Genomic DNA, 14,232 nt, shown 5'->3' with positions numbered 1-14,232 from the left:
TGCGTGTATTTTACATCGTTTCGTGTCGTGCCGTGTTATGTTTGTTATGTTAGAGTTGTTAGACATTTACGATCCGTGGAATTCTTAGAATGTATATATGTATATATGTATATATATGCTATCATCTTATACAGTTATGTGTAATGAAAATATGTATATCTATAGCGTGACCTATAATATTGCAGGTTTAAAAAATTACGTGTCGAAGTTAATACATGTTATTAATATACTGTTTGGTTTATGTTCTTAGAACTTTATTTTACATTCTGTATCATTCACTTGTTTATAATAAACGTAAACTTCATGCGAAAATAAATATTTCAGTCATCAAACAGATGTTTCAACGAAAACATTCTATTAACCTCTAAATTCACGAAAAGTCAACTAATGTAAAATAGTGTCACTTGTCACTTTATTGTTTGGGCTATATGTATCCTTTTATCTACTTTTCAACTATTGATTTATTTGAATCGACTGCCAATTCGATACGTAAATATTGATCGATGAAATAAACGTCTTATTTGTTTCTATTTAGAATCTAAATAACTACTATCGAAACTTGTTTTTGTTCGAGGCTCGTATTTAGATTGGAAATCTGAGAGTTCTATTTGGAATAAGTCAAGTAAAGTACCGGAATACATTATCACGAAATAAATTTGCTATTAATTTGATGTACCTTTTATTACTGTTATTTGTAAAGTAAAATGAACAATTGTACACTATTATTACACAATTATCTAATTATAGTTGAGTGATATGAAGTGAACTAATTAAATGGAAGTTCCGGATTTCAACATAATGGTAACTTATTATAATTTTTTCAGGAAAAAGAATTTTTGAGAATTATGCATTTTAGTTAACCTTTTTCATATATTTCTGTTAAACGACATTTTATAACTGCATATATAAAATAACTATAATTGTCGCGATAGCAGCATATTATACGTAAAACGTATTGATTAATATCAGTACTTTTTAAGATGTTAAATGTAAAGTTGTATAAAATTTAAATTATACTTTTATAATGTTTTCTTTTTAATGGGTCTTTTATGATTAATTAAGATGCAAAAAAAACATTGGAGAGGACAGTGTTTCCTTCTAGATAGGTCTCCACTGTCCAGATAATTGCTCATGTACCTTTTGGTTGCTCGGTCGATCACTGTCAATTTTTCATTAAAATTTTTATTTTTAATGATGTTACTGTGGTATGTTTTAATACAAAATATAGTTTATAAAGAATGCTACAATATGGAATTAAATTACATACGCTCCGATTATCTCGATTTCTATTCTATTTATCATCGATGTTGGAAAATACCTACAGTCGATCAATAGTTCTGTTATCATCAGTACTAATGCCTGATATTGTTGAGAAGTTCGCCATAATAAATCTTAGAGGGTGTAAGAAACACTCTTATTTCTTGTGAGGTTGGCATTTAAGAACGTGAGATACGAAGTTCCATTCATTAACTAAGAACAAGATAGACCTGACGTTAAATGGGACTCCATAACTCACATTCTGAAATGCAGACCTTAAAAAAAATCAGAGTAACTTTACGCCGCGATACTTGTAATTATAAGTCCGTTTGAAATATATGATTGAACACGCTTCGTTTATTCACACAAAACTTCAGTTCAGTGCTGGATTAAATAAACTTATGATCATTAAACTAATTTATCTGACCGTGAAATCTATTATATTAGATTTTTATATTATTCTTATATTAGAAAGTAAAACAGAGTTGTGCATGCGAAAACATATTTTAATAATTAATTGTTGAGCAATGGTGTATATTTAAAATTAAATTAACATATTACCACGGGTGGTAAAAATCACACATCTAGTAAAAAAATTTCGAGAAATCTGTAATCATTATAAATTCAAACATTATATATATATATGTATAAGTAAATTCTGTTCTCTTCGGGATGGGTGAATATTTACCAATGGTCAATTTCATGTTTATATATTGCAGTACAATTATCTTTGTCACAAAATAGCATTTAATAGTTCAACAATAGATTAACACAACCCTAAGTACCAAAGAAGTGTAAATTTAGTTCTAGCTTGTAAAAAAATATAAAAGTAATAAACGTGATTATTGTAACAAATTGTTAAAGGCGGTAAGTTACAATAAAAATTAACAAGTTATTTAATTTGATTGTGTTATGATGAAAAAACCTCTTTTCATGACATTAGTAAACATCGCGCATCGTGATGAGGCTACCAACCTTTCGGAACATTATTAACGGTATGTTAACATTTTGTCGTATGTTACGTCGTATGTTATAGAGAATATAAGGAACGTTCGATTTGCGCGCGAACTCATTTCTCTTTGAACTTTCGCATTGTGAAGTTCGAAAAAGAGCTTTTGCTTACTTATTAGTGGTTTAATTATTAATTTCTAATATTTACACTATTATTTCGTCATACTTAAGCTATTAATTCATAACATTAAAATTATTAATTTATAACAATTAAACTGTTAATATATGACATTATACTGATAATTTATAAAAATTAAGCTATTAATTTAGAACATTAAAGTCATTAATTTATAACATTTTAACTATTAATTTATAACAATTATTTAATTACTTTATGACAATGTAATATTAATTTACAACAATTGTCTATTCATTGTTAGGAATCCTACTATTAATTTAATACAATATCATCAATTCGTAACAATTGAATTAATGATTTATTTTATTTTATTTAATATGAACCAAACTTTTGAAATCTGTGAAATGATCCTTTATTTTTAAATTCATTTTTTAATTTTAAATACAATACTTAATTTTTTATTTAACTAATTCATAAAAAATCAGTGCCAATACAAAGTGTAACTATTAAGTGTCTATGAATGGAATGTAACTTTCCATGCCCGCACAAAACCAAGGAATCAAACCATATTCCTAGGTTTGAGGAAGCAAATGCAATCAAATCGAATGCAATGAGATTTTGTCATCCATTCATGCGTATTACATTTGGTAAGTCGAGTTCAATGTTCAAATACGATTATTTGAGTCCACATACGAATTAACTCCCTGAAGTTCTACCACATTCGTGCACACTTCAATAACTAAAAATTTTCAAAATATTTCTGCCGAGATCCATAGGATTTTATTTTTGTCTTAATGAATCTCAATTTATTGTCATGACTTATAGCATTCTCTGGTTTCGAAAACAATTATTCATAAAATTATTTGAAAAACAAATATAATGTGGTTAAATATCCTTAACAATTTCCTGAAGGCTATATTCTGTACCCTTTAACAAATTAGATATTAAATTATAATTAATAATAACTTTTGTTGCGATTATAGCATATCCTGTTTTATACTTTATTTATAATTTCATACAAGACTTTAATTCTAATTCGAATCAGTACTGTACTAAACCAATAACGTTGCATGCGACATAAATTAGGCGATTATCAAGATGTGAAATTCAAAAGAGCATCGAATGTCACGTGTTTGTGATTGATGATTACACATTACACAGTTAGCAATAGTTATAATATGTACATATTTAATCTTAACCAAAACCGCTATTAATATTGCAACACAAACAAAAATTTATCCTTCGCCCATGGTAAGGAAACAGAGAAAATTATTAACATTTATTATTATTTTTAACAAAATGAATTTTATTTTACATAGAAACGAAAAAGTGATTGTTTCTTAATCTACGCACAGGTACTACAGTCATGTAGTGTTCATGTTATGATCATAATATACAATATATAATACTAAAATTATATAAATATACAAGGCACATATACCTGTAACTTCTGATTATGTCACATATACGTAATTAACTTGGCATGTACTACTTATTGAGTAACAATTTATCAGAGATTTTGGATTGTATGTGACAATTAGACGATCATTAATGGTATCCTATATATAAAACTAGAGATATGGTTTTCTTGGTATTAAAACAGTTTGTACAATTATACAGTTGTAAATTCTGTTTGGCTCTGTGAGGGATTGTGATATAAACCAGCCATGGATTCTTGCAAGGCTCTTAAGCATGCAACATGTGCTTTAAATCCACCTGCCCTTTCTGCTGAGGATTCAACGCGTACATGAGAAACGTACCCACGAGCTTGCAATTCTCTCCAACTAGGAGGTGTTGGGCCATCTGTCCCTTGTCTAATAGGAGTGTAACAATACAGAGGACCTTCTTCGATCTTTGGTATGGGCATGTAATTCTGACCTCCCTGATTAGTAAATTTAATTCCTGTACTAAATTGAGTGACTTTAGCAGGTGTTGCTTTCTGCTCCTTCTTAGATGCTTGTATGACAGAGGCAAATGTCTCTACAATGCTCTTTGCATTTCCTTCTGAAAATGTAAGCTCGTCTATTAATGCTTCCTTCTCACGGATCTTTTTCTTTTTAGCTTCAATTTCTTCTTTAGCTATTTCCAATCTTCTTTCCTCCTCTTTCTGCTTCTCTAACTCGATCATCTCTTCCAATTCATATTCGCTTCTACCAATCTTAGATTTACTTTTTGTTATTTGATCTTTGTTGTCTCTTTTGTACTGTTCTATTTTCTTATTTGTTTCTACTACATCAATATTATTAGCCAAGTTATATATTAATGTCTCAATTTCTTCTAAGTAATCGTTGTATTCTCTTAACGTTGCAAAGTCCTCCTCCTTCTTGTTGAAGTCTCTAAGAATTCTTTTCCTGATGTTTACTTCCTTCTCTACCATAGGGTCCTCGAATAATTGTACACGGAAATTCGCTCTTCTCAGAGGAATTTTACATTCGGGACATGATCCAGAACCTACAAAGATTACATGATAAGATTCTCTTAACGATTACGAAGCTCAAAAATACTAACCTTTCAGAAATAACAAATCCACGCAACTTTCACACAACGTGTGACCGCAAACGTTCACCATCATTTTCAATGATGGATTTCGATATTTGGTAGTTTTGCATCTCGGGCAAGCTTGATCATCCATTTTTGCGAGGTACGGAAAACAAATACTTAAACTTATAGGAACCACAGTTTACTTTCGCAGACCGATCGATCGGTTAAAGGGTAGCAAAGTTCACATTCCGACGTATGACATAATTTTTAAATTCTAATCAATTGAATCACTCCGTATAGCTAAACAGCCAAAATACGATAACATTTTTATATTTGAATATCGTAGCAAAGGATTCGTAATATCATCATTCCGTGACATAACCTATAAAACTTAAAAGTTCACGTTACTACCATCTTGAAATTTGAAACTCGAATCACAATCGATATTGCAACATCGAATAATGAAGCTCCTACTATCGAAATCATCGATATCCAAAATGTTCATAACTACACAAACTAAATGCTTATTAAGCATAATATATAATATTTCCATAAATTAATTGTCATATATAATTAATCAATTAACTGATTACAATGCAACATTACGATGTAGTAACGAGTTTATAATGTTACAAATGTAAGATACAAATTCTATTATAGCGCTAAATAATTGTTTATATCATCATTTTTAAAGAAATGTTTGTATCAGATCGAAGAATAATTTCAATGTAGTTCGAGGAATTATAGCTGTATTTCTCCGTTTTTATTCTTTGCTCTTAAGCGCCTAAACCGTAAATAAATTAGAAGATAAACTTATCGGAAAAACGTGCACTGCATGTTTTACCATCGACTGAATCTGCACTTTTTCCACTGCTTTCGATCATCGCGTACTGTTACGTGATTACCGAGGCAAAAAGAAGAAAGAAAAGAGGCAAAGAAATCTCTCACGAAGAGAGAAAACTCAAGTCGAATCCCTTGATACCAAAGCTGTACGTCTTTTGTGCGTTTCACTTCTAACGATTTAGGGCATCGATTTCTCTTTCAATTCCATCGTGTAAATTATACATTAAAAAGCAGCAGAAAAGGGACGCGATGCATGTCCATTATACTCGACAGAACAAAAGGGGGTGGTGTGCTTTGGTACTTCCTAAAGCTTCTCCTTGTTTCTTCTTTCCAACGACTGATACTACAAACGCCCATTATTCAACCTCTTCTTGTAAAACCATCTTGACGTTCAGTGAAAAATGTGCAACGACGTTCCTTAAGTAAACGTAGATATACCCAACATCTGTCCCGCTAACACGAAATATCCGAGATTAGCCAGAATCTTGTTCCATGGAAGATTTCCTAAAGTGAGCACCCTATCTCAGTCTTTTCTCGTCCCAAGCAGATTCACATAATGTCTCCTTTGAACGGCAAATTTTCTCGAGATTTACGCGTATCGTTTGTATCTATACGTATATACATATGTATATCATGTATCTAACATAATTGTATCTAACATACTTGTATCTGTAGCACGCTATATGATATATACATATTTAAAGGATTGAAGTATCAATCATTAAATTTGAATAAATACAAAAGAAATATAATTAATAGGTTTCCATTAATTGCTTATTAAATTTAATAAATGACAAAATTCAAAAATCCGAAAATGACGAGAAGTGATTTCAATTTCTTTTGAAAATTTATTTATCAAACGTACGTTCAAAGAGGTCATGGTAATACATTGATAGTTGCAAACACCGCATAAACGACAAATATTTTGGTATTTTTAAAGCGCGCATTACGATGAGAATAATACGACATTCGATAGCCAGGTCCGAACAATTTCAACGGTCAAAAACATTCGAGGAAACAACCTCGTTTTGTTTACTGTCTTTCATACGGACCACGATCGAAGCGATAAGCTCGATCCAGCCCGTTTACGTGGAAAACGATGCAAAAGACTGACTCTTCTCTTTCTCTCTCTCTCTCTCTTTTACCTTTCTCTCTTTTACTCTTACTTTGCGTTGCGCTGCATGAAATTTGTTACGGTGCATAACGTGTGTTGGTGCGTGTGACACGTGTACGACAATGACGACGACGAGGACGACGATCGGTCCGGTATGGAATTCGATTCTTGACTAGGGATGCTGCACGCTCACCCCGTTATGCATCGTTGTGTGCGTGCCTGTAATAGAACCAAAGGGATACGCTTGCGCCGGACGGTGTCTACCCCATCTTCCCGTTGACTTCGGGTGAGGGAAAGCGGGGCGTGTGCAAGGACAGATGGCAGGGCGTCTCTCCCGGGCCGTGTCGCATGCACTGTCAGTTTCGCTCGGATACTCGTACACGAGTTTTATCGTGCTCTGTCTACGCTCGCCGCGCTCCTCGTTCAACGTACCAAACTCACTAAGGAGAGAAGATCCATCCGCGCACACGCTTCAGACGCATACTCCTCTTTTTCCAATTCGTTCGACAACACGGTCCATGAATCAGAAGAATTAGATCATCTACTTTACGTTAATCGTTCGCTTCGTTTAGTAACACGAGCAGAACGTGAGATTACACCTAGACTTCTCTGTTTTTTCCACCGCCCGTTGCTACGTACAGAAGAATGAAAATCAGTTGAGATCGTTCGATTTGCATAGTAGAATATATATTATAAGAACACGGTGTACAAGTCGTCGAATGAATATCCCTCTCTTTTAGTTGTTTTCGTTCCTCAATTTCAAAGAATACGAAGAAGTAAAATAGAGAGGTTTTGTTCATCTATGTACCATTGGTCAATTAAGTAGTTCACGGATAAAGACACGTTCCAGCGGGAAGAGAGAAGCACTAGTGTCGCGTAAGTGGGAGCGAGACGAACTATTATGGGGAAGAAGTATCGGGGGCGATTTCTATGCATGCCAACGCGTAGATCTCGAATAGCGGAGACATAATGGCGACATTCAGTGAAAAACTAAAGGAAAATCGGATGCTTATCGATTCCTATCTCTTTTCACGAGTTTGATCTCTACACTAGTCTTTGTATCGCGAAATGCTATATCGAACGCTCGATTTTGGATTATTGCACCATACCAGGGAGAAGGTTAAAGCGTCGCGGATAGATCAGTTCGATGGAAACAATTGATAAGTGAAAGTCTGGTCTCGAGGAAGAGTGATCGCGGAGAACGCGAAAACTCCTTTATCTCCCACTATCTCGTCTCATATAAACCTCGTATTACTATTCCATTCTTTTTCCTTTTTCCCATACATCTCGCCGGTTGAAACAAAGATTGTGGTGGATTTTTTTGAAAAACGCGACGGTTCTATCAAGCGACATCGTGGACCGAATATGAGAGAGAGAAACAAAAAATGAAGAGTTTATTTTTTACTCTGGGTCTATTGTTTTCGGGTAAGTGGAAATTCATCAGCCACGTGTTTAACCTTTCAAGGCGGATTGTTTTTTGAATCGGTTTGCGTAATCGTAGTTTGCCCGAACAATGATGCTTTTTAAAACGATTTAACTGAATTTTCACCCCGCCATTCTACCTCGCCCCCGTGGTTTGAAAAGAATTTCTCTTTGAAAAATTGTTTAGATTGAAAATAATAGGTAATGAGAAAAAGAGGTAATTTCTCGTGTGTATACCTTGCTGATTGCAAGCGGTATGAAACGGGGCGAATAAAGCACGCCGTTTCAGGTACAACGAATACGAATATAATCGCGGTTACACGAGCAACGACGGGTACTGCGATGAAAATATCGGGAACATTCGTTATAATAACGCGACGGCTGCTGCTGCTACTTGGGGTGCGATATATTTTTCCACCGGGATACGCACAAAAGAGAGAAAAGTGACGGAACGGGTTGCCAGCGATAGTTCACTGCCACGTATTATGAGATAAAGTAGTTTCTGAAACTGCTGCGTTGAAACTTTACCGAGTTACTTTAATACTTTATGACGAAACGTAGGCAAGGTCTATGTCCGAACCTGAAAATAGGAGATGCGCGTATATGTGTACGTGCAGCAGATATACATATGTACGTATGTATTATATACATGGCCTTTTACCGCGTACCACTTCGGAACACGTTAAAATGATTTCTTGCCACTTCTGGCCCGTATATCGTGCACGCCTCCTCTGGCGCGTACGGGAGTTCCGCGGTAAACACGAGGAGTTAACAAAATTCCGATAACGAATGACGAAACGTGGCGAACATTTCCTCTTTTCTCTATTCTACTCGCGATTTCCGGCCTTATAGCGGCTCGCGGTGCAGCGAAGCACGGGAAATAATCTTTCGGGTCAAAGAACAATCCACCGCAATCTGGAGATTGAAGCGAGCCCATTGAAAGCTGCTTTTCTCTGCATTTATATGTGTTTGTTTCTATGTATGTGTTTGTGTGTGTGTCTGTGTATATATACAAATATATAATCTTTACATGTACGCGCGCGAGGTTGTTTTGGGTTTTGTTCCGTGTATGTTTCTTCTTAAAGTGCAAAGACTCGCCCGGAGCACATCCGATTCCGAGATGCACGAGAATCGGGCACTGGAACCACTCGACCGTGGACCTTACTTTGACATCTCAGCGTCACGGAATGTCACCGCGCTGGTTGGCAAAACGGCCACCCTCACCTGTCGAGTACGGAATCTGGGCGATCGTACGGTAGGTAATATCTCCTCTATTAAAGATGCGAGTCACGTGGTCTCTGTCCGCGAACGAGATTATCGGCTGTCAGCAATGGATAGAAATTCGATAATTCGCGGAGATTTTTCTCTTCGTAATTACTTTCGCTTGGAAACTTTAATGGGATGGCAACAGCAGCGCCTTTCAAGCTCAGGTATATGTGCTCGATGGAGTTAATGACGATTTTGAAAGAGAGTATAATGCGGTTGTGTTTCTGAAAGAGAGAAAAAAAGCGAAAGAATCGGTCTGGTATATACTGCATAATGTAGCGAAATGTACAATTTAAGTTCGGCCATTAGACAGTTACGGTATAACGGAGTTGAAGTTAGCTATCGCGATACAGATAGGTACAAGAGCGAAGTTTTCTATTTCTTTTCTATCGTTCGTTTTTCCGTTACCTATAGTTCCCCTATTTACCGGAGAAATTTAAGTAAAACAGAAAGCTTTGCTTTTTTATAATACGCACGGCCGAGCAGTTTTTATTTCGCGCACCCTCCACTCCTTCCACCTATCCCGTCTCCTTTAATCCCTGTCCGTGCTTCCTCTTCAACCTTTCTTTCACGAAGCACCGATAACGCTGTTCAGAGTGCACTTTGTTTTCAAAAAAAGTTTCTTTTTTTCTCTCTCTCTTCGTCTCTTTTTTTCCGTTCTACCTTTACTTCTTTTTATGCTGTTGCTGGGGTCACACAAGTCACAAGTCTCTCATTAGAGAAGAAAGGATATTATGATGTATCGAAAAAAAGCACTGTCGACGTAACAGGCATGGCTACAGCACGCGAAGAGATCACGTGTCGTGCGGTAAATGCACATATCAGGGTTCCATCAAGCTACTTATAGGATCCGGTGCATAATTCATCGCGGTACACGCGCGTCTCCTTTTCGAAAGTCTACTGCTCAGTCTACCGTTTCTACCGAACGCTATAATTCTCATGCAAGCCTGGGAAACCCATCTTCAGTCAGCTTTAATTGCAAGTAACGTTTTAAGCTCTACTTGAATTTTAAATAGTTACTGGTTAATTACAATTGGTCAGGATACGATGGGTAAGGTTTTGAGTAAGCGCGTTTTATAAAAGCCTAACAAGGTGGCGTTTCATTCGTACCGATTTAGGACGTACCGATTATCGGTATGTCCTAAATACTAATTTGTAGTTTATTTAGAAGCACACACGAGCGCGCGCGCATGCCAGGGAAACGTGGTTTAACGAGCCAGAACAACAAATGGCATTAAACCATCAGCGTGCAATCAATGACGATCGCTGAAGGCGTGAAGTTCGAACGTTTTACTCTGACTCTATGAGTGAGTGAGTGAGTGAGTGAGTGAGTGAGTGAGTGAGTGAGTGAGTGAGAGAGAGAGAGAGAGAGAGAGAGAGAGAGAGAGAGAGAGAAAGACGGACAGAGAGACAGAGAGTCTGTATATCGAATGATGCATATTCAACGGTTTTCATGCACATATATACACACGTGCATATCGGATCGCATTTTGTTCCGGTATGTGCGTCGTATACGTGAGACCCACACAGGCAAAAAGTTTGTCATGTAGCGGATAACGTTAATAATTATTTAGTCGACAACAATCGGTGTGTCCAACTGATGCAAATTGATGTTTGTGAATATATCAGGACGCGTTACAGGAGCATTAATTACAGTTATCTACGCTGTCGTTGTTGTCCTGGCAACATCACATTTCTTACGGTGCGCACGTATACACACACCTGTGATACGTGTCATCGGCGCGGAATTCCCATCGAGTGGTTTTTACGTGTCAGATAATATGAGAATCAGAGGGATACGTTATACACAGTTTTTGGAACATTCTCTGGAAAATACGGTACAGTAAATCTCTATGATTGTCCGCGTTTCCTTTTTTTTTTTCTCTTTCCTCACCCCTGGTGGGAGGAAAACTCTATTGTTCGAATTAACATCGATACGCGTATTAGCCACGGCTTAAAAAAGCATTCCTCGTTTATTCGATGGAAAAGTCAACAAATAATCGGTATATACGACTATCTCTCGGTAGCCGATAGAGAATATTATTTAAACCGCCGCTTATCGGATATCAGAGATGGAATCAATTTCCAGCAGTTATTCATGCGAATTGATAGTTAAACGCAAGTGTTTGATTTCAACTTTAAATAGTTTCGCACGCAAAATTACACGTCGATGGTCGATTTATTATTCAACGGCATCTACTTACACGTGATAGCACCGCTGGTCACCATTGATCCGCTTTCAAATCTGCTTTATGTTCACCTTATGAGATTTGTGCTTACTACGTGTTCTGATCCCTTGTATGCTATAACACGTATATACGTGTATATATATATATATATGGCGTATGCCTGTCCTCTGTATGTAGGTTTCCTGGGTAAGGCACAGGGATATCCATCTTTTAACTGTTGGCGTTGAAACGTATACATCCGACCAAAGATTCGTGGCATCACACTTTCCCAGAACCGAAGACTGGACGCTCCAAGTGAAATATCCTCAGCGTCGTGATTCCGGGATCTACGAGTGTCAAGTGTCAACAACACCACCAATCGGCCATTCGATGCATCTCTCCGTCGTCGGTAAGTTCACATCTATACTGTTCTTTACTCTTCATTCGTGTGTTTGTGTTTCGCAATCTTCCCGTCGAATCAGCCTGTCTCTCTTGTTTCGTCACCGGATACTCGTTAATTTCATTTCAGTCGAACGGCTATCGAATCGACGACCAACGTGTCCATAAGCAATTGTACAATTTGCCGCGTGCAATCAAGCGTAGCTATAGGGAATTCTTTCACAATTTTGACTTTACTGTGAATTTTAATTAAACAGTTGTTCTTTTTTTCTCGTCAATTGTACGTGCAGCCAATTTGTGTGCACAATATCGCTGCGTGAATTTCACCTTATAAAAGAGGAACATAGCGTACGTTTTATATATTCCCTTCCTCATTGGCCGGTTTAGTTTCACATCGTTCTTTTCTTGTTTATTTTTGTTCGATTCGAAGAGAAATTATTACGCATGGCGAATCATATTTTCCTTTATTTTCTATTGTCCAGAACCTGTCACGTCGATCGTTGGAGAACCAGAGATGTTCATAAACAAGGACAGCACCATGAATCTCACTTGCGTGGTACGTCACAGCCCCGAACCACCGACCGCCATTTATTGGACCCATGACCACGAGGTATTGCATTTTTGATATATGACTGTATGTACGTGTGTATACATTGTGTGTGTGTGTGTGTGTGTGTTGTGCAAATCATTTTATGCCCTTTCGTATAAATTATCGCAGAAAAAGAAAGAACCGAAAGTAGGGCGAGCAGAACGTTATTGATCACCATTAACGCGAGACACGGATAAACGTATATAACTTTAATCCCGATCACAAGAACACGGAATCGCGTCTTTTTTCATATTTTCTGTTACCTATACCGGTATAGTAGTATCCGATTATAACAATAACAGGGGAATCCTGTTAAAATCAGATCAATTAATGGGAACGATGTTCAACGTGTAATTTTAATAAATTCAATTTCATGTTAACAAAAAAATTCCCAAGTCATATGGAAACTACAAAACGATAACGGGATAAAATATAGGGTGCGATGACGGGAGAGAAGGGTGAAAACAGAATTTTCTATGCTAGGTACAGTGAATTACGAAACATTGTTCTCATGACGCAAGATCAGAGTCAGAAGTGGTCATATCGGCCACTTAATTATGTAATTTTTTCTAACTAGGTTAAAGGAATATTTGAGGGAACCACCTGCCTCCAGAAGCAAGGTTAATTTTCCCAACCGCCACGTTTCCATTTTTTTCTTTTCCTTTCTTTTTCCTCTCCCTCCCCTCCCCCACTTTCTTTCATACTCGTTTCTCTCTCTGTTCTCGTTTTTTTAATTTCCTCCCTGCTAACGAGTATCCTTTTATACACGTATTACCAACGAGGCGAGCGAATTCCCGCGAATAGACTCGAAATTATTCAAATTGTAGTTTACGAAATGAATTATTCAATTATTTCCCGAAGAAGCGGTCGCCACGCTCCACGGCATACGGAACGAGAACCGCGGCTTTCGTCCGTGTCTTTACAAATTTACGCTCTCACTGAATTTTGATCGCGCTGGAATTCCCGAAAACTCCTTTTCCTCGCTACTATCGTCGTCCTCGTTCATTTTTACGGGAAAGTTTCCTTACCCTGTTTTGGAACTGTATTCCGAATCAGGTAGTATTCAATTACGGAACGATTCTTTCTCTTTTGCGGTCCCCCGGTATCTTGTATGTATCATTGATATTCAATTAGTGGTAGCCCATTTTATTATTCATTTCATTACCAGGTCTACCCTCTTAATCAACTTCTACACCCTTATCTCTAACAACTCCGGTATCTTAGAGTAGATTTTTCGCTTGAAGGCAATGAATAAAACTATCTCACCAATTCGTCTACCTAATTCCTCCGTCTCAATACCTTTCATTCGTTCCTCTCTTTCTCTTCATTTTCATTTTTTTCTTTTCTTTTTCCTCAAATCCTTTTGCACATACATCCGTCTTTGTTTCCAACCTTTTCTACATTCCTTTTTACAATTCCACCTGACTCGTTCCTCTCTTTTCTTCTTCTCTTCCTCTCTTCCTCTATCTCTTGAACTTCCTCCTGTTTCCCCTCCTATACACATCTGCCTCGTCCATCCTTTTCCCACCCAACGAAGCATTGTCTTTTCCGTCCATCCTTCTTAAGAGTGTCAGTTCTCTCTGGCAGCTGGCTCTTTGTGTAC

At 36.8% G+C, this 14,232-nt stretch overlaps 2 protein-coding genes across 8 annotated transcripts in view; one reads left to right on the top strand and one right to left on the bottom strand.

Moving 5' to 3' along the window:
- Window positions 1-3,625: 3,625 nt before the first annotated feature.
- On the bottom strand, window positions 3,626-5,266 carry Mat1 (CDK-activating kinase assembly factor). Its single transcript, XM_072020153.1, has 2 exons — window positions 4,856-5,266; window positions 3,626-4,798 (listed from the first exon to the last, which is right to left on the bottom strand). Exons 1-2 carry the CDS (start codon window positions 4,977-4,979, stop codon window positions 3,960-3,962), a joined length of 963 nt encoding a protein of 320 aa, XP_071876254.1. The 5' UTR covers window positions 4,980-5,266; the 3' UTR covers window positions 3,626-3,959.
- A 1,834-nt stretch (window positions 5,267-7,100) lies between these two features.
- Window positions 7,101-14,232, top strand: part of LOC139996093 (neurotrimin) — a 62,278-nt gene continuing 55,146 nt past the window's right edge. For 3 of the 7 annotated variants that reach the window (XR_011802135.1, XM_072020210.1, XM_072020201.1), the window contains exons 1-4: window positions 7,102-8,210; window positions 9,293-9,462; window positions 11,840-12,050; window positions 12,523-12,650. Coding sequence is in view for 3 of the 7 variants with exons in the window: in XM_072020210.1 (XP_071876311.1) it covers window positions 8,171-8,210; window positions 9,293-9,462; window positions 11,840-12,050; window positions 12,523-12,650 (549 nt within the window). In the remaining 4 variants the exon portion in view is untranslated. Of the gene's footprint in view, window positions 8,211-9,292; window positions 9,463-11,839; window positions 12,051-12,522; window positions 12,651-14,232 lie in introns of all 7 variants that reach the window. The other 4 variants (XR_011802133.1, XR_011802132.1, XM_072020183.1 and 1 more) reach the window with 3 other exon arrangements.

Source organism: Bombus fervidus, chromosome 2, assembly GCF_041682495.2.
Source record: "Bombus fervidus isolate BK054 chromosome 2, iyBomFerv1, whole genome shotgun sequence".
Taxonomy (NCBI): domain Eukaryota; kingdom Metazoa; phylum Arthropoda; class Insecta; order Hymenoptera; family Apidae; genus Bombus; species Bombus fervidus.
This window is presented reverse-complemented; position numbering and strand designations above follow the sequence as displayed.

Coding starts and splice junctions, on each gene's coding strand:
- Mat1 (XM_072020153.1), bottom strand. CDS start 4,979: ATGGATGATCAAGCTTGCCCGAGATGCAAAACTACCAAATATCGAAAT. Junction 4,799..4,855: donor GGATTTGTTATTTCTGAAAG/GTTAGTATTTTT, acceptor TAATCTTTGTAG/GTTCTGGATCATGTCCCGAA.